The sequence below is a fragment of the Lithobates pipiens genome, unplaced genomic scaffold (genome assembly GCF_037356315.1).
Source record: "Lithobates pipiens isolate NorthernLeopardFrog02 unplaced genomic scaffold, aLitPip1_a1.2 Scaffold_18, whole genome shotgun sequence".
In the NCBI taxonomy this organism is placed as follows: Eukaryota; Metazoa; Chordata; class Amphibia; order Anura; family Ranidae; genus Lithobates; species Lithobates pipiens.
The window spans coordinates 163546208-163567853 of record NW_027507758.1 but is presented as its reverse complement, the minus strand read 5'-3'; the positions used below and the strand labels follow the sequence as shown (position 1 = coordinate 163567853).

The 21646-nt window shown below is 36.8% G+C and overlaps 1 protein-coding gene across 1 annotated transcript in view; it reads left to right on the top strand.

Annotated features, from left to right (window-relative positions):
* The window catches only part of ESR1 (estrogen receptor 1), a 515033-nt gene that overhangs the window by 480332 nt on the left and 13055 nt on the right, over window positions 1-21646 (top strand). Inside the window, exons 7-8 of the mRNA XM_077486339.1 lie at window positions 10113-10246; window positions 18442-18625. Coding sequence (XP_077342465.1) covers window positions 10113-10246; window positions 18442-18625 — 318 coding nt within the window. The remainder of the gene's footprint in view (window positions 1-10112; window positions 10247-18441; window positions 18626-21646) is intronic.

The window sequence follows — 21646 nt, the reverse complement described above, 5'->3', positions numbered from 1 at the left end:
CACATTTGTGTTGCATTGCGGGGTATCAGAAAAAAGCTCAGGTTCAGTTTTGGTGGGTGAGTCCACTAGCAGCTAATGAATGGACTACCTTAGTACAATATACAGTTTTGCATGGCATATCCCTTTTTATGTGTGCAGTAACACAATGCAGTGCACTGCAATGTTGAGAAGGAGTCTTTCAGAATAATTTACCACTTCCCGACCAGCGCATGATGATGTTCGTCGACAGAATGGCACGGGCAGGCATATTGACGTACAGGTACGTCCAATATTCAATGCTGTCCTGCCATCGCGCTGGTCGGGACCCCCGTGAGTCCGGTCGCGGGACCTGCGGACTTGATCGCCGCGGGCATCCCCGCGATCGTCTCACGGAGTGGCCGAATGGAGGAAATGCTGTGTAAACAACATTTCTCCATTCTGCCTAGCAACTAGTGACGCTGATCTCTGCTCCATGTGATTGGAGCAGAGATCAGTGTTCACTAAATGAAAGCCCAACCCCTCCACAGTTAGTAACACACCCCTAGGAACACTTAACCCCTACACTGCCACCCACTGGTTAACCCTTTCACTGCCAGTGTCATTTACACAGGAATCACTGCATTTATATAGCAGTGATTACTGTAGAAATGACAATGGTCCCAAAAATGTGTCAAAAATGTCCGATGGGTCCCCCACAATGTCCCAGTCACAATAAAAATCGCTGATCGCCGCCATTACTAGTAAAAAAAAAATAATAAAAAATTATTAATAAAAATGCTATAAAACTATGCCTATTTTGTAAACGCTATAACTTTTGCGCCAACCAATCAATAATCGCTTATTGCGATTTTTTTACCAAAAATATGTAGAAGAATACGTATCGGCCTAAACTGAGGGAAAAAATATGTTTTTAGATATTTTTGTTTCAAATTTTCTCTTTATTATTCTTTTTCAAAATTATCCATAATACATTCTGGTACATTTACTACATCATACATAAAAAACTCTCTCAATATATAATACATTTACTAACATATCCCCATACACTCAAAAATAATAATAAAAAAAAAAAAAAAAAAAAAAAGGAAACCCCCCCCCCCTCTCTTCTTAACATCTTTCCCTCCTTCCCCCCCTCCCTATCTATCCCCCCTCCCTCTAATATCCCATTTCCCCCCTCCTATCCTCTCTCTCCCCTCCCCCTCCCCCACCCCACATTATAAGTATTCCCTCATTCCACTAGAGGACCTAAACTCTTCCCATTGTTTCCATACAATTGGTAGTTGATTATTTATATATCCTTCTACTCTTATTTGTTTTTCCATAAAGCATATTTCGTTCATTTCACATATCCATTCTCCTATTGTTGGACTCATAGTTTCTTTCCATTTACGTGCTATTATTGTTCTAGCTGCTGTTGTCATATGTTGTATTATCCCCTGTTTCATATTGTGTACTGTATCTGACGTAAGAGAAAATAATGCTATCTTCACGTCTGGAGTCAGTCTTTTTCCAGTCACTTTTTGATATATCTCAAAAATCCTTAACCAGAAATTTTTTACTTTCTTACAACTATACCAAATATGCTCCATTGTCCCTTTTTCTATCCCACATCTCCAGCATTTATCTGTGTTACCTTTATTAATTATTTTTAGTGCCACTGGACTCCAATACCATCTCATTGTTACTTTATAGTTTCGTTCTTGATGTTTTAATGCCGTTGTGGTTTTGTGTATTATTCCTAATATTTTTTTCCATTCTTCTTCTACAATTATCTCTCCTAACTCTTCTTCCCACTTTTTTATTCCTATTAAGTCTCTAATATCTCCTGTGGGTAACAGTGATTCGTATATTTTAGATAGTTTATTTTTATGGTTCTGCTCCTTTAATATTATCTGCTCAAATTTAGTTAATGGTCTATTTATTAAATTTATATTGGTTTCAATAAATGTTTCTAGTTGGTGATATTGCAACCAGTGTTTTTTTATTTCTAATCCAAGATCGCTTAAACTAGGCATATTACCATCCACCAGGATCTGGATCAGTCTTATATTCTCCATCTTATTCCATTTCAAATAGCTAACACTTTCCATTGCTGGCTTAAATTCTGGGTTAGATATCAATGGGGACAAGGGTCCAGTCCTGGAGGATAGCTTTCCTTTTTTGAGCACCGCATCCCATATTTTTAAAGTAGCTCTCACAAAAATTGGTAGTTCCTTTTTTTTCTCCCTTAGTTCAGGTCTTATCCATGGCAGGAATTTTAACTGTATACCTGCAATATCCTCTTCCAGCATTACCCATTGTTTATTTTTACTGTCATGTTGCCAATTTATAATTCTAATCAATGATGCCGCTTGCATATATTTTAAAAAATCAGGTAAAGCCAAACCTCCATTTTCTTTTGTTCTAGTTAATGTTTCTCTTTTTATTCGGGAGGTTTTTTTTGTCCATATAAAACTATTTATAGCCTTCCTTAAATCCATCATTATCCTCTTAGATAAAGCAATGGGTAGCGTTTGGAATACATATAAGACCTTTGGTAATAATTCCATTTTTACTATATTTATTCTCCCTAACCATGATTGTGTTATTCTTTCATATTTTTGCAATTGTTTTATTACTTTACGTATAATCACATTATGATTGAGTTCTTGTATCTGCTTCAGATCCTTCGGAATCATGATGCCCAAATATTTAATCATCTCTTTCTGCCATTTAAACGGAAAATCTTTTTGTAAAAGTGATTGCATTTTATCTTCTAGAGTAATATTCATCATTTCAGATTTTTCGTAATTTACCTTAAAGTTACTTAATTCCCCAAATTTATCAAGTTCTTTTATTATATTAGGGATTGTTATAATAGGATTTGTTATATAAAGTAATAAATCATCAGCGTATACTGCCAATTTATACTCCTTATCTCTAATTTTAATCCCTTGTATATCTTTATTTTCCCTTATTGCATTAATTAGATGTTCCATTACTATTATATATAATAAAGGAGATAGGGGGCATCCTTGACGGGTCCCATTTGATACCTTTATAAACTCTGAAAGCATCCCGTTTATTCTTATTTTGGCTCTTGAGTTGGCATATAGTGCCATAATTCTGCCTAACATCCTAGGGCCCAGTCCTATCTGTAATAATGCCTCTTCTAAGAACCGCCATCCCACCCTATCAAAAGCCTTCTCAGCATCTATAGTTAATAAACAGGCTGGGATGGCGGCTCTCTGAGCATATTCCATAAGCGTACATGTCTTTATTATATTATCCCTGGTTTCTCGCCCTTTTATAAACCCTGTTTGATCTAGCTTTATATGTTCCGGCATTCTTGGGGTTAATCTATTAGATATAATTTTTGAATAAAGTCTAATATCGATATTTGTTAATGAAATGGGGCGAAAGTTTTTACTTAATGTATGATCTTTTTCTGGTTTCGGAATAAGTATAATGTGAGCTTCTGTACTCTGTGGTGCAAAGGTTTGCGTTTTAGTTATTGAGTTATATGTTTTTTCAAGTAAGGGTATAATTAGATTTTGAAATACTTTATAAAACCTTGCTGTATAGCCGTCTGGTCCTGGGCTCTTTCCCAGGGCCATTTCGGCTATTGCCTGTTGTATCTCTTCCCTTGAGATTTTTTCTTCCATTTCCTCAATTGCTTCTCTAGAGAATCTGGGCAAGGCTGTCTCGTTAACATATTTTCGAATCTCTTCCCCCCTTTCCTCCTTTTTATTTTCCTGCTGTATTTCTATATTATATAGTTTATCATAATAGTTTTGAAATGTTTTTATAATTTCAGCTGGATCGTGTGTTATTTCCCCGTTTGTTTTTAAGATCTTTACTATAGATGTTGTAGGTTGTTGGTCTCTCAATGTTTTTGCTAGTAGTTTCCCCGGTTTATTTCCATATTGATACCAATGTGTTTTATTCCTATCCCTTATCCGGAGAGACTCCTCATCAAGCACGGCCTGTAGCTCAATTCTTTTATCTTTTAAGAGTATATAATCCTCTGGCTTCATTTTCTGTTTGTGCTTATCTTCCAGTCTCCCAATTTCCAACAGCAATTGAGTTTTCCTTTGCTCTTTTTCCCTTTTTACTCTACTTCCGTGCTTGATGAACAGTCCTCTTAATACGCATTTTAAAGCTTCCCACTGTATGGGGGGTGAGGTATCATCTTTATCGTGATTTAACTGAAATTCCCTTATCTCTCGCTGGATATCCTCAAAACATTTTTTATCTTTAAGCAGGTTGTCATTCAAACTCCACCTTCCTCTTGTTTTTACGAATTCCGTTATTGCTAACTCTAAATATATGGGTGCGTGATCTGACCATAAAAACCCTCCTATATTTGTTGTTGGTTTCAACAATAGCCCCTTTTGGTTCAGGAAAAAGTAATCTAACCTATGATAAGAGTCATGAACATTTGAGTAATATGTGTAGTTCTTTTCTTTTTGATGTTGTACCCTCCATATATCAACCATTTGATGTTTATCTAATAATTCTTTAAATTCTTTTAGATGTTTATTTTCCCTTTGAGATTTGATATTGGTAGTGTCCCTTTTCATATCCATTATAAAATTCAAATCACCTCCTATTATTATTATTCCTTCTGCACTATCCAGTGCGTTCCTTAGGATTTTTATCCCTGTCTTAACCTGTTCATAGTTTGGTAGATAAAGATTAATAATTGTAACCATCCTCTCAAGTATTTTTACCTTTACAACTATTGACCTACCATCTTTTCCCTTATGTTCCTGAACTATTTGATGTAACAGATCTTTATGAAAAGCTATTGATACCCCTCTTGATTTGGAATATGTAAATGTGTCATGAATCCAATTAATATAATTTTTATTAATTAATTTCGGAATGTGGTCGGAACGAAAATGCGTTTCTTGTAATAGGATTATTTTTACCTTTTGTTTATGGAAAAAGTCTAAAATTTGGTTTCTTTTTGAGGGAGAGTTGAGGCCTCTTGCATTGAAAGAACACATTTTCAACCCCTCCATTTTAATTTATTGAGATATACTGTTCCCTATGGGGGTCCCAGCTACTTTGGAAAAATAGAGAGAGGAAAGAGAGAGAAAAAAAAAAAAAAAAAAAAATTATAAGGGGGCTATTCTTTTATTCCCCTACACTTAGTCCTAACCCCCCCTTATCCCTAATTTTCTCCTTACCCCCCCCCCCCCTTGTCCCTTCTCCACTCACTCCCCCCCCACTCACTCCTTCTCATTCACTACCCTATAACTACCGACTTAAAAAAGTCTAACTTACTTAACAAGTAAGATCCCTATTAGAAGGGGAAATATCAGGACCGCTGATGCAGATTAGCCGCCCGTCAGTACCCCTGTCTCCTAAGCCACCTGTTTATTCATATCTAACTCAATGCTTCTGGCTTCTATTGCCATTCCACTTATCCCTTAGTTTATGTCCTTAAGCTTCCTCCCTCTTACCCTTGATCCTCGCAAAAAAGTTTTAGACGAAGGAGGGAGGCCAAGGCTTAATCTGAGAATAAATGGCACAAGGATGGGGGAAGGGGGAGGGAAAAAAAAAAAAAAAAAAAAAAAAAAAAAAAAAAAAAAAAAAAAAAATATTCCATATATATAAAAAAAAAAAAAAAAAAAAAAAAAAATTATAATTTTTCTATTAATCAATTCCATTTAAATTTTTATCTATGTATTCCCCTATATAAATAAATAAATTTGTCATATTTCATTTATTACAAAAAAAACCTCCATCTCCCTTTTACCCCTTAATTGTGAAGAAAAGGAAAAAAAAAAAAAAAAAAAAAAAAAAATTTAAAAAAAAAATAAAAATTAAATAAATTAATTAATTAATTAAATAAATTTTAAATAATTTTTACCATATTCCCTTATATCAAAAACCTCCTCTTCCCCTTACCCCTTATTGTGAAAAAAGAAGAAAAAAAAAAAAAAAAAAAAAAAAAAAAAAACTTTATAATTTTTCTATTAATCAATTCCATTTCAATTTTTATCTGTGTATTCCCTTATATAAATAAATAAATTTGTCATATTTCATTTATTACAAAAAACCTCCATCTCCCTTTTGCCCCTTAATTGTGAAGAAAGGGAAAAAAAAAAAAAAAAAAAAAAAATTAATTAATTTAATAAATTTTTAATTATTTTTTACCATATTCCATTATATCAAAAACCTCCTCTTCCCCTTACCCCTTGTTGTGAAAAAAAAAAAAAAAATAAAAAAAAATAAATAAATAAATAAATAAATAAATAAATAAATTTTATAATTTTTCTATTAATCAATTCCATTTCTATTTTTATCTGTGTATTCCCCTACATAAATAAATTTGTCATATTTCATTTATTACCAAAAACCTCCCTTTTACCCCTAATTGTGAGAAGAGAAAAAAAAAAAAAAAAAAAATAAATAAATAAATTTCATTATATCACAAACCACCTCCTCCCTCTTATCCCCCATTATGAATAAAGAGAAAAAAAAAAAAAAAAAAAAAAAAAAATTTTCCCTTTTTTCCGTAAGTAAATAAACTTGCCGTATTTCATTAAATCAAAAAAAAAACAAAAAAAAAAAAAAACAAAAAAACAAAAAAAAAAACAAAAAAAAAAAAAAAAAAGAAAAAAAACCCCTCCTTCCTTTTCCCCCTATTTGTGAAAAAAAAAAAAAAAAAAGAAATAAAATAAAAAATAATTTTTTTTTGTCATATTCCATTATATCAAAAACTTCCCATACCCTTTAACCCCTAGTTATAAAAAAAAAAAAAAAAAAAAAAAAAAAAAAAAAAAAAATTTAACCATAAATCTCCAACTGGCCCCCCATCAATAAATAAATTCCCCCTCCCCCCATCCACCTCCATAATTCCCTATAAGCTTTTTACTGTTTTACTATTTTTCTATAAGGTTTTGGCCATTCTGGTAAGTCTACTGGTGAAAGACCAAGATCCTTTACAAATTCCGGTAAGTCTTCTAGGTTCCTGTAAACTACTGACGAATCTTCATAATAAACTTGCAGTTGAAATGGGAATTTCCATCTGTATTGCAAGTTCCTTTTTCTAAGTTGCTCCACCAGTGGTTTTAATGCTCTTCTTTTGTCCAGAGTATATTTGGTTAGATCCTGAAAAAATGTCAGTTGTTTTCCGTCATATTCTATATTCTCCTTATGTCTTATTGCAGTCATTGTTTTATCTTTTATTCGTGCATAGTGCAGTTTACAGATAACGTCTCTAGTTTCACCAGCTTTTGCCCTCCTCACTCCAGCTATTCTGTATGCCCGATCGATCAGCAGATCGTCTATGGACAAGTCCATGTCCAACCTTTGGAAGATCCCCTGTAAAACTGATATCAAGTCCCTTGAGTTCACATTTTCATCCAAACCTCTAATTCTTATATTATTTCTTCGACTATTATTTTCCTGTTCATCTAAAGCATTTCTAGCTTGTATTAGATCTTTTCCCTGTTCATGTAATTTCTCTTTTAGTCGGGACATTTCTTGCTCCATTTTTGTCATTCTTATATCCAGTTTGCCTATTATCTCCTGTGTTCTTTGGGTAGATGTTTTAATTTCTTGTATTTCAGCCTTATAGGTGTCCTCCAATCTATGTATATATTGGTCCATGTCTGTCCTAGTAGGGAGGGAACGAATATATGTCCTTATATCCCAATTTTCATTATCACCTTCCCTTTGTTCTGTTAATGATCCCATTATCTCTATTGGTGAGCTGTTCCTAGGATGATTCGTTGTATCCTCTCCTAGTGCCCCCAGAGACGCTGATGTTTCTGTTTCCGTCATTTCCAATAGTTCCTGTGATGTTTGTAGCGTGTGCCTTATATGTGATGTTTGCTGAGGCGATTGAGACTGACCCTTTATCTCTGTCTGTGGGTGCATTTGCTGAAAAAACTCCTTAATATCAGTAGTTTGATTGGCTTGGGCCCCTGTGGTGCCTTTACTTCTTTCTGCTTTTTTGTCCTTTTTATCTTTTTGATTTTGGGGTGTTTTACTACCCCTCTTTGGTGCCATAGTTTACCCTTTAACTTTCCTGTGATACTTTCGGCCCTTTTCTATTAGACCGGAAATATCTCTTTAAAAGATTGCAAGGCTTATCAGCAATAGTCCTTATTATTATGTTTTCCTATGGGGGTTTTCAGCCTTTTTTCTATTACGCTGTAATTGGCCCTTTAAGAGATTGTAGATTTATCAGCAATGATTTTTAATGGTTAATCCGTATTTATTATATTTTCAATACTATTACTGAGATGTATTCCACATTTATACAGACAGTCCATAACATTCCGACCCAGTTTAAATAAACCCTCTGTTTTTATGGGGTTTAACCATTTGGGTTTTTACATTAGTTAATCAGTCAAATTCCCCTTGTTAACCCAACAAGCTGACCAGCCAACTTTTAATTTTATTGCACACTTCCCTTTTTTTTCTTCTCTTAGCTCTATTCCAGGATTCTTTCTCCTTTCTTTATGACATATGTGCAGTCTTTTAACCTTTAACATCAAAAACTTCTTTTTTTTTTTTACATTCAGCTTGCTGTCCTTATCTTGTCTTTCATTCTCCCGTGCTGTTTCCTCCCCTTTACCTTTGGGATCCTCTGGCTTCCCGTCTCAGCCCTAGAGTCCCCCGAGGTTTTCAGAGCGTTGGTTCCTATCATGGGCTTCCCCGCCGCTCCCCCCGAGATTTTACCTGGTCTCCGCCGGGAACCTCCGGGACCGCCGCCGCGTGGATGATCAAACGGCTTTCAGTATCGGCCGCCAGCTTCCGCCCGCGCACCGACCCCCTTCGCCGGATCTCCTCCACTTCCTCGATTCGGCTGTGTCTCGTTCCTCGGCGCTTCACGCGGACTCGGGTTTCAGTTATTTCACCCTCACTGGGGTTTCAATGGCAGGTTGGGAGGGAACACAGGCAACCACCGCAGGTTCGCAGCACAAGCAGGTAAGGCAACGTAAAGTTTAAAGCTTAAAGTTTTCCAGGCATAGACTAGCCTTTCACTGTTAATCCATCCAGCCTTATAGTTCAGGCCAAAACGAGTTAGAGTAGTAAGGTCGGCATTAGAGCAGCATTAGAGCAGCATCAGCGGCAATAGCATTAGGTCCACTCTACGGAGCAGCAGCCATCTCCACCAGCAGCTCCGCCCCTTCCTCCAAAAAATTCTGATCGTTTTTTTTTTTTAGATATTTTTGGGGGATATTTATTATAACAAAAAGAAAAAAATAATGCGTTTTTTTAAAAATTGTCGCTCTATTTTTGTTTATAGCGCAAAAAATAAAAACCGCAGGGGTGATCAAATACCACCAAAAGAAAGCTCTATTTGTGGGAAAAAAAGGACGTCAATTTTGTTTGGGAGCTACGTCGCACGACCGCGCAATTGTCAGTTAAAGCGACGCAGTGCCGAATCGCAAAAAGTGGTCTGGTCTTTGACCAGCAAAATGGTCCGGTCTGCAAGTGGTTAAGGGCCATCATTTTCCTTAATGCTCAATACATTATGTAAAAGTTTTTAGTGTAAGTCACATAAATATAGTTTTGTGGAGAAGCGATTTTTATTGTTTCACAAAAACACATGGTATTAAATGTATTCATGTGTTATAAAATTACTTCATTGCAGTTTTATCTTTTTCTAATTATATTGTATGAGTGTGAACCAATGATAATTTTAGGGTATCTCTTTCAAAAATATTTCCTTAATAAACATTTTTCAAAATATGGTAGGATGTTTAAAATTTAAAAAACAGTGCTATAGGTTCTGCTCTTTCAGAAAATATATGGTTTCCTGGGGTCTGTAGTGTATAGGTAAAAAATAATAAAAAGGTCCAGCTACGTGAGGTACAAAAGGTGACCTACTGCCCAGCAGCAAAAGGACCAAAAATGTTGTTATAGCTTGTTATAGGTCAAACCGGTATATTGTGAAGGCCTCCCTAATATTGTACAGAGTGTCACTGTTTGTGATATATATATATATATATATATATATATATATATATATATATATATATATATATATATGCAACATATGTATCTAAATTCGACACCATATGTATGACCACATACAATTTAGCACCTAGTTTTGTAGGTAACACAGGTTGGAAGAAATATATATGTCCAGCACAAATTTAGTTTCTGATTATACTTTTATGCAGGAACCAGGGGCGTTGTGTGGAAGGCTTGGTTGAGATTTTTGATATGCTGGTCACTACAGCTACACGTTTCCGAATGATGGGGCTCTGTGGGGAGGAGTTTATCTGTTTAAAATCTATCATTCTTCTCAATTCTGGTAAGTATGACAATGGCCCAAATCTTCTACTCTTCTCAGTCACTGTTTCTGTTGGTCGTATAACATCTCTTATGTCAACCTTTTGTGTGTTCACATTAGCTATTGTGCTTCCATTTAAACCTAAGTTTACTTTGTAATCTAGTTGGGTCCCCCCAAACTAATTTGTCTATAACTTGCATTAAAGTGTCACAAAATGCTTATGCCAACTGTATGTTGGCATACATGACTCTGAATTTAGTCTGTATTCGAGCTATGCATAAGTTGTTCTGGATTCACATTTAAAGTGTAACGCTGTGTACACACGACTGGACTTTCCGGCAGACTTGGTCCGACGGACTTTCGGCGGACTCCCGATGGACTTTCCGAATGAACGGACTTGGCCACACTCAATCACACCAAAGTCCGATGGATCGACCGTCATGACGTATGACCGGACTAGAATAAGGAAGTTCATAGCCAGTAGTCAATAGCTGCCCTAGCGTCAGTTTTTGTCCGTCAGACTAGCATACAGATGAACGGATTTTTTGACCGGAATCGAGTCCGTTGGAAAGATTTGAAACATGTTCTAAATCTAAAATCCGTCAGATTTTTCGACAACAAAGGTCCGATGAAGCCCACACACATTTGAATTTTAAGACGGATTCGTTCTATCGGAGCTTTGCTGTCGAAAAGTCTGGCCGTGTGCACGGCATAAGTAAACCCCCCTATCGTTTTTCAGCCAAGGAAGCTGCCATCTTTGCCTCTGTTTAATCTACAACTGCCATGATGCTGCACGTGTGATCAGTTATGACACCAGCCATTGGATGGTTTGACTGTTTGGTTGAGAACACAACCAATGGGAGTGTTACATTTCTGGCATGTGCCGGAAATGAAACTGTTTTATGGATGGGTTTATTTCCACTTTAAACACAAGAACATTTAGGAATGACTTGAATAACTATACTCACTATTCTAAAATGGGGAATAAACCCCTTGTTTTTTATTTGTTGTTGAAATTTGAATACCATTTTCTTCTGCCCTTCTCTAAAAATTTTAGTTTGCTGTTTGATATGCAGAGTAATTGACCTCAATACTTTCTAAGATACAAACCAGGAGTAAGTACGGTATTTAGATCAGGAAATTTACAGTATAGTCAGATGTTCTTATCTGTGAGTTTCAAGTCAGTAGTTTAATGTATGATCAGCATAACTCTATACAGCTGGAACAGAAGCTGAACTCCTCACAGTACTCTACCCTGTAATGATGGGGTGCCCAAAGTGAATGCCCCAGATGGTGCCATGGCAGAACAGAATACAAAGATGCAAAGTGAACAAAACTCCAAATAGATGCATTTTATGTGTTTATTGTGCAGGCAGCATCACATAAGGCATATGAAACTGATGCTTCAAGGCCCCAAAACATCAATTTCTTGTGCTTTATCTGAAGCTGTCTTCACAATAAGGTAAATGCAACTATTTGGAGTGCTGATTATTTCACATCTTTGTGATCAGTATAACAGTCAAGCAACAAGCATTTATAGGACAAATAGTTAGCAATAGCCTCCCCATGTTTACTGTACTTTCCATTGTTTTCATGGAAAGCATTTTGGTTCCTTTTGACCCACCTCACCCTAAGCTGACAAGCTTTCTTACATATAATCTAGAATTAACTTTATAAAATGAACCTTGGCAAAGAAGATCAAGGTTGCCCTATTTGACTGTAGATTGTTTTGAGCATGAGGGTGCCAAATGTTGGCATTTCTTAATCAGAGGCTTTAGTTTTTGGGATCATTTATAAGTAGTTTGCTCAGAAAGCATTACTCGCACTGGGCATAACTCAGAGACTCCATAACTCTTATTTTTAAACCTTTTTTTTTTTACTTTCTTGACATGTTTTTTGTATGCCAACTATTTCTAAACAATAATCGTTAACCAATAAGTATAATAGTACTTCCTTTGTAATTATATTTTACTAGTTTATTCTTGGTTATGACGCCATTTCATGTTTTGTTACAATAGCTGAAATTTGACATTAACAGAATTATGCATTTTGTTTACGTGCAGCCACAATTAGAGTCCATTAAAATATGCCTTATATTATAGCTGTTAATTCCTGATTTATAGCCTGTAACTACAATTAGATAATAATCATAATCATTTTTATTGTTATGTTTGTGAACAGCAGAAGTATATAAAAAGAATTGTTAACAGAATGAAGACACATTTCACTGTTGGCCGGTTTAATGCACATTTTTATATTAAAGTCCAATTGAACCCTTGTTATTTATTACTGTAATGCAGTCAGGCTGGCAGCACATTGAAGAATTGGCTCGAATTTTACATGTTATTTTTTATGTATTATGTTTAGAGCTTGAAAGCATATTTAGAAATTGAAAGCATATGCGGATGATGGCTACCAAACTACCTAGTATGCTGCCTGGTATGCAATGTGATTGGTCTGTCAGATGTATGTACCACACATGTAGTAAAAGCTCCAGAGAAAAGGGAAAACGATATATTTGTAAAAAATACATTTTTATCCAATGATTAAAAATAGTGATGAATTAAACTGCCTAGCTTCCATGCACAGCCCATTCTTAAATGCAATGTCAATTCTGGAAATTGTTTATTGTAAAGCAATTTTTTTTTAAATAAAATAAAAAAAACATGTTATACTTACCTACTCTATGCACTGGTATTGCACAGTGCGGCCCCTAACCTCCTCTTCTGGGGTCTTCTGCCAGCGATCTTGGCTCCTCCTCTTCTTTGAGTGCCCTCATAATAAGCTACTTGCTATAGGTGCATTCGTCCAGGCACGTTCCTGAGTCGTGCTGTGTGCATCCATAGAGATACACAGCACAGCTTGGCTCTGCCCCCTGCTCTCTCCTCACAGTAGTAGGAGCCAATGGATTCCATTGATCTCAATAAAGCCCACGAATGCAGGAAGAGAGCAGAGTCAAGAGTGGAGTTAGGTGAGTGTTTAGGGAAAAGGGGGGGGGGATAGGGGAATGTTTATTTATTTTAATGAAGAGCATGCATGAAAGGATAAGGACACCTTTGGGAACATGTTACGTGTTCCACCCATTATAAGGGTGGAGCACGTAACATGTTCCCGCTCTTGCAGCTGCTCCTCGATGTCCACTCCCCCGTGACCGCAGGCCAGGGATTTTCCCCAGTACCCCCTCTTACTATTTGAAAAGATCACAGCCCTGTAGGGCTCCATTCACACAGCCACATCATTCATTCAGAGAGTTCTGTGGATGAGTCAACTGCAAGTACCGACAGCCTTTGTGACTGACAGCTTATAGTTCTCAATAAACTACCAGGGTGCTGTTGAGAGCTCTAGGTAGTTCATTGATTCTTCCGGTCATTGTGTAACTGCTTTCTCATATGAGGTACAAGTACAAAGCTTACACCGACAGTCTGCAGGAGCCCTGCATTGCACCCACGATCTGTCGATCACAGATGCAATGCTTTTCAGGCTTCTACAAATAAAATTATAAATGCACATTTTTTTTTACCTGCAAACAAAATGAGCATTTATTTTTATTTTTTTTAAAAGGTGAACTTATCCTTTAAGGTAAAAAAAATTCTCACTTTAGAACCACTTGAATCCAAAACTCATTAAAGTCAATAGGGGACAAGTCCTGAAAATAAATTGTGGGCATTTTCAAGGATAATAGGCAAATGATTGTCAAACGAAGGGCATGTGGAGCTGGGCACTGCATTAGAGAAAATGTACTAATCCAAAAATGTTTTAAAAATACCTTTCGACAGGGAGTGGGTCCTTCTTTTTATGCAATTTCAAGGGCCATATGACAAAAACACCATTTATTTTTAACATATGCTACAGAGATAGCTTTTAGTCGGGTTATGAAACAATATATCCCCATAATTGATGTGTGTAATTGATTTTTCTAATTATACATTTAGTGTGAGGTAAATACAGCAGCAGCACTTCAATCTGATTAATTTTCATGTAAAAAAAAATTACTTGTCAAGTTATTTTAACATCTATTTTGTTTTTTTTAATCTAGCAGTAGTAGGCTAGAATCGAGGGATAAAAGTAACAGCCACAACATATCTAAAAGCTATAGGAACGTTTAGTCTTCAAAAAAAATAAATATAGCTAAGGCCCTCATTTTCTTACTAATTACAAACAGAGGCAAAACAGCTTCATAGCTTGTGGCACCTTTTGTTGCAGTACCATGCTGTATTGTCTTAAACGTTGAATTACTGTAAATGTCAAAATAGAGTGCAGGAAAATATTTCAAAACCAAAACCTTACCATTCAAAGATAAGGGAGTTGTTCCGTTGAAATAAAAATTTCAGTAGCATATTTCGGAGACAATAGTCATAGTACAGTGGCTGAAGAGTATGTAAGCAGTTTGGCTAGGCTGAAATTTAAGAGAGATGAAGCAGTTTTTTCATACAAATTTGAGCATATTATTTCAGACCCCACAGTTAGAAATATTATGCAGGCTTGCTGCACCTTGCGTAAGTAGTTTTGCTAGGCTGCATTTGAAGAAGGAGAGACAAAGCAGGTTTTATAATAACATTAAACGTATAGTATTATTTAAGAGACAAAAGCTAGAAATATTGTACAGATTTGCTGCACATTATGTAGGAAGTATAATTATACCACAATTGAAGAGGGAGTGAAGAGAAGCCATGACATGCACACTCTGTCTGACTTTTTTGCATGGCGTGCTTGGTACAAAGGTAGTCTACAGCTGCCCTGGATCCCATGTAATGGGTTACGTATTTTTAAGAACAACTTTAAAGCATCACTATAGCACATTTCACCAACCTGAGTATCTAAGGAGCATTGGCCATGACAGGGGATGCTGCCACTCTCTTGTAAGAGACTAAGCCCTTGTACACACGGTCGGAGATTCTGACAACCAAATCCGTCAGATTTTGTCCAAAACTGTTGCATACACAGGGTCGGACAAAGTCGTCGGAAAATCTGACGTGATTATGTTATTTCGTTACGACGGGACTACGTTCACGCTAGTAGCCAATAGCTTTGGTGTAGGCATTTGATCTGAGCATGCGTGGCACTTTGTCCGATCGGAATTCTCTACACATGATCGGAGTATGTCTGATCAGAGCATTTTGTCGGAAAATTTTACCGGCAAGTTGGAAAAGTTGGTCCGTCGGATATTCCGACGGAAACAGTCCGATGTGTACAAGGGCTAAGAGGTACTTTAGCAGAGCCTCTTCGAAATAGTGCACTCTTTGTTCTCTCAGTAATGGCATAAAGATCTATTATTTTCTGCTTGTCAAGGTCTCTCTACTTTATGGTCCAAATCCCAGGTTGTTTGTGCAGGCACGGCAGCATGAATAAGCCTAATCACCAGAAAATTCATGTAGCAGAGGTCCTTGAGTCCTCAGGGTCACTGAAGACAATGATGTCCCAAACAATCTCACCCTACCCAGGTACAACTCCCAGGCTTTGATAGGGGTGAAGTGTACCTCTGAAGCCTGCCACATATCCACCTTCTCCCCACTGACAGCACCCCAATCTTTCTTCAACCTTGTACCTTTACTCTGCTTGCTGCTACTTCCCAGGGTCGAAGATACCAGGAAGTCCCCCTCTTCCTTCTGATGCTGTGTCTCTAGTGCCCATGTGGGCTCCAGCAGGAACCCTAAAAGGATCTTCGCTGATCCTAGCTTGTTTGCAGCTGTTCTGGTCACCTCTTCGATGGTAGAAAAATGGTACATGCATGCTGAATCAAAAACCACTGTCATGGTGAAAGAAACCCAAGATCCCCAGAGCCTGTCGCCATCCTGTACTCACATAAAATACTAATTGATGACCAACTGCTGCAGGTGCAGCCACTGTACCTTGGCCAACCCCAAGTTCAAGCAAGTGAGGGTATTGCTAGACATGCAGCTTGTGTTGCCACTGCATTTCACTCACTGGTTATAACTTCCTAAAGTGGCCGCACACTCTTCTGGTCTGCCGCAGGACATCATATAAACCAGGGTACCTAACCAGGAACCTCTGCACCACTGGTTTGAGTAAATATGCTGTGCATGTGTGAACCTCTCCTGCTGAAGGGCAGGTTGGTGCCACTGTCACATATGACCCTGCATGGCTCAAGATGGCATGTGGTCATCTACCTCATACACTGCCCTTGAGGAACTGCCATAATCTCTGGCACAGTGTGGCTCCTATCCCCGAGGTATAACAGCTGCAAAACAGTGTGGCAGCATTCTGCCTGGGCCATTGCATAGGCTCTTGGTAACTTGGGGGACCCTGGTGGTTCATGACAAGACACCAGATGAAGTTATTGAGATTGAGCTGTCACCATCACAAGGGGTAGCACCACCTTTGTCCTGCAACCTTCTGAGCCACCAGGAATTTTTCTTCTGGGTTGTAATAAAAGACATGTACCATGCTTTATGGACTATGTGTCTATGGTCATTGACCATGGAGACATTAACTTCCACATCCTGGTAGAGAGAAGGGATGGCCTTCTGGGCAAAAATATTTAATACATTTTATATGGTGCAACACAGGCCACAAAGTTGCATAATGGGGCAGAGCTGGAATTGGAATAGCTGTAAAGCCAAACATTTTGCCAAGCTGGCATCGAGACACTGAACATGAGGTTAATTGAGTGCAATTTTTTTCTTCTGCTCCAGCAGCTGGGGAAGAGACACCTGCCTGATCAAGGATGCTGCTAGAAGCAATGGGGTGGGATTAGGCGACTCACAGTGAGGTTCATGTCTACTCTTGTCCCTACTCGGCATGGTACCATGATAACCCTCTTTCCCGCTTGATTTAAATTAAGGTAAGCCTCTCAAATCCCTTGTCAAACTTCCATCTCTATCGCTTGAGACCACAGATGCTGCAGCATCTATGCTTCCAACACATGCAATAACATGAAAGCATCCTCCTGCAGCAAGTTACTCATTACACATATGCTGAAATAATCCAGCTGACTTCCTCTTAGCCAGGTTGTGGGGAAATTCACAATTAATGAAAATGTGCTGCCTTCTATCTGGGAGGAGGAAGGCTTTGTTAGCCACTCCACAACCTCCTGCACATGCTTTGGCAGTATAGCATGTCCACTGCCAGAAGAAAAGGCAGATGTGTCCTGCCTCTCAAAGGTGTGGTTCAACCACTGATTTGTCCTGTGATGCAGAACCTGTTCGCCACCTTCTAGCTGTGCATGAAGAACCTCTGGGGTTGAATTACTAAATACAAATAGACTGTGCACTTTGCAAAGTAGAGTTGCGCTCTGCAAGACCAGTCTAGAGCTTAGTAAATGAGCAGAAGTTCTGCTGACTTCCATCATCCAATCATGTTCAAGCAAAAACTTTTTTTTATTTTCCTCATATGTGATTGAGTACTTTTTGCAAAGTGAAGCTTTATCTCATTTACTAAGCCCTAGAGTAACTGCACTTGCAGAGGGCAATTTGCCTTTAGTAAATCAACCCCTATGGCTCTCCCTTTAGGCCATCCTGACATGATAAATACAGGGGATTGCAGAACTATAGCACTGCCATCTTTCATTTTATGCCATGGGGAGCCAGCTGTCTTCTCCTGGTTCAAGACCTTGGCCCTCTAATGATGCAGCAACAAATCTCTCACATACACAAAGAGAAATCTGGTGCCACATCTGTTGACATGGTGTTCTACTGAATGGAGGAAAGTAATACCTCCTGAGCAACATGTGTTGTGCATTGAGTGACTTAATGTTGTCTATAACAACTTGTTGCAAGGATTTAACTTTTGCTCATAAAAGCACTGTTACAATAGCAAGGTAGTACTAAAGGATTACTTCAGGTCAAGAGAATGCATTTATCCCTGACCCCAGGGAGAGGGTATAGCAGAATTCTTAGTATGCATATGTTAATAGTTTAGGCATTGATGCCATACAATTTGGGATACAATTAATTTTGAAAGTGTCAGTATTTATTGAGTTTAGTGACTTGTACAGGCATCTGTCCTTACTATTTAAGTTTTTGGGGGTTTTATTTAGTTTTTTTTTTATTATTTAGCAGGGATTCTGAAGGTGTTATTAGCATTATGCAAAAAAAAAATTTTTTTAAAGTAAGTATGATTGTATAGGAAGAATTTTGGTATGCATGTTTATGTTTTGTATTTGATTTGTTTACTCCATAATATATATTTGCATATGTTAGAAATGTGTAAAATCGATATTTACTATTATTTAATTGTCTTTCTTTTTATACTCACAGGTGTATATACCTTTTTGTCTAGTACCTTAGAATCTTTAGAAGACACAGACCAAATTCATTTGATTTTGGACAAGATCATAGACACATTGGTGCATTTTATGGCTAAAACTGGACTATCCCTTCAACAGCAGCAAAGACGACTGGCTCAACTGCTTCTGATACTTTCACATATTAGGCATATGAGGTAAGAAGCCATCTAATCCTTTTTCTTTAAAGGAAATAACATTGCTGAGTAAACATGTTTTTTCAGCTATATAGTATAATCAGAGATTCCTTAATTACCGCTAATAATCTTCAAGAGAGAATATATACTATTATACTCTGTATACTTAAATAATATATTGGCCACACAGATGCATTATTTTTGATAGGTTTGTGTTACCAAATGAGTAGTGAATATGGTTAAGTCATGTTAACTTTTACAAAGGAAATGAAAAAGCCAGGATTTCTACTGGCACCCTATTAGATGATTGAAGTAGCTTCCTCGTATTTCCTTAACTAAGTGAACATTCACTTTTCATCGTGAATATTTCCTGCTATATTTATAAATTCAAAAACAATTTAGTTAGATGACTCACACACTTCCATGTAGAAAAGAAGAACAACCACTCTGTAGCACTACAAAGCAAGAAGCAGAACCTGTGCTTAGAATTATATAAATATATGTAAATGTACATATAAAATCACACATTATTCAAAGAAGCAATGTTTCAAAAACAAATCAAATACTGAAAAGAGCTTTTTCGTCTACGAAAATATTTTCGTCATAGTTTGTCAGCTGGATGTTTTCAGTGACGAACACTAAAATAAACACTTTCAATTCAGATTACTAAATTACGACTAAAACTAAAACTTTAGCCTTTTGACAAAAAACTATTTTAGTCAAAAGGCTAAATTTAAATTTGACATCAAAATCAACAGTGGTCTAAAAACAATATTCTTGTTTCTTTATGAAATTGGTTTTATTTATAAAGATGTTGCTTTGTACTTGTTTTCATTATTAATAGAAAACGTAAAGTTTAATATTCAGGTAATATGTGCAATGAAATTAAAACCAATAGAGTTTACAGTTTACGCCAGAATAACTATGATGATTAACTCAATCACAATGTAAATGTGACAATAAATGAAAAAAAAAAAGAAACGTCCATATGATCAGTAAAATTGATATGAGTATCCAGGTAAAGGTATTCAATATAAACTTCAATAGTCCAAATGCATACTGTAAAGAAGTGAAGGAAAGGTAGCTGAAGCGTCCACTCCAGTGCACAAGAATTAATCAGTAGTATCTAAATCACTGTACCACCACTACTGAGTGAAATACAAACTCACCAGAACAAATGGCTGCCATTACAGCAAACATGGAAATCTCTCTGGATGTAACACAGCACTTTCCTTGTGCTGACCACTCTATAAGCAAAGTCCAACTGGGAATAAAGAAAGCTCACCAAGAGACCAGATAGATTTTCCATAGTAGTGTTTATTAATCCAATAGTACAAAACAGCATAAAATAGAAGGCAAAATCACATACACACATATTTTATGCTGTTTTATACCATTGGATCAATAAATATCAATATCAATTTCTCTGATCATATGCACATTTTTTTTTTACTTTTTTATTAACATAGGACATTTACATTATGATCAAGTTAATTATATTTGAGGTTTGTTTACTACCTTTTGTGTTAGCTGCCTATATTGATTTAGCACAGCGCAGATTTTGTCACTATTTTTCCTCATTTTTTTTTTTTTAAGTTGCACTTCTGTTTATCAAAAAGCAATCTTTTTGTTTGTGTATGATACTAGAGATTTTAGTCGACTAAAATGTACTTGAGATTTTAGTCGACTAAAATACAACTAAAACTAAAACAATTCAGATGACTAAATCTAAAATGGCATTTTAGTCAAAAGACAATGACTAAAACAAAATCAAAAGTTGACATTAAAATGAATACTGTTTTACATCAAGCTTGTCTTGTTCACTTTTACACACTATATGGTTAAAAGTATGTGGATATCTGACTATCACACCTATATGAGCTTGTTGGAGATCACATTCTTTTTTTAACTCTTAATTTATAAATTATTTTTAACAAAAAGAGCAATTGTTCAAGACAATTATTTACACAACACATATTTCTTCATTAACATATGTTATCCGAAGACGAATATCTTACGGTAGTACATAAAAGTATATAGGTAACCAATTAACAAAATTCTATCAAATTCAAGTTGGCAGGTCATGCTCACCCCGGTTGGGGTTGGAGATCACATTCTAAAACTATGGACATTAATATGGAGTTTGTCCCTCCCTCTATCTTTGCAGCTATAACAGCCTCTACTTTTCTGGGAAGGTTGTCTAGGCGGTCTGTGTGAATGTGTGCCAAATGAGTCAAAACGGCATTTGTAAGGTCAGATGGTGATGTTGGGCGAGAATACCTAGCTCACAATTGCCATTTTAGTTCATCTCAAAAATGTGCAGGCCACTTGAATTCCTCAACACTAAACTTATCAAACCATGTCTTTATACACCTAGCTTAGTGCACAGGGATACAGTCCTGCTGGAACAGAAAAAAAGCCTTCCCAAAACGGATGTCACAAAGGTGGAAGACCACAATAATGTCTAAAATTTATTTATATGCTGTAGCCTTCACAATACAGTTCATTGGAAAGCCCTGAAATCAATCATTGTGAGGGAGGTAAACATAATCTTGGCCATATAGTGTATATCTAAAATTGTCTATACATCAGTAAAACGATACAATAAATTAATTTAAAGCTGGAGTTTTGGTATGGCAATTTTTGTAAAGTTACATTGGTATAGCTTAGACCAATGTAACTATGTATGTGCCATAACTGTAGTATCCCTGTGAAAGCTGGAAGTCACAGTAGTAGGCACAGCTACTAAAGTGAGCTCCATTAGCATCTGGGTCCTCTCCTGAGTGGCTGCTTTGCTGCATTGTGAACACAGGAGGCCACTCCCTCAACATGGCCATCATTCTGGAACACTTTGCATTTTCTCAAAGAAGGCAAATAATTCTCTGGACAAGGTGGAGAGGTGAGGCAGTGTCATCGCCATTTCTATCTCATCCAATCAGAGGATGATGTGCATTCTTTGAGAAAATACAAACTGTTCTATGAATGGTGCCCATGCCAAACAAGTGACCTCATGTGTTCAGTAAGCCGCAGGGCAGCTGCTCG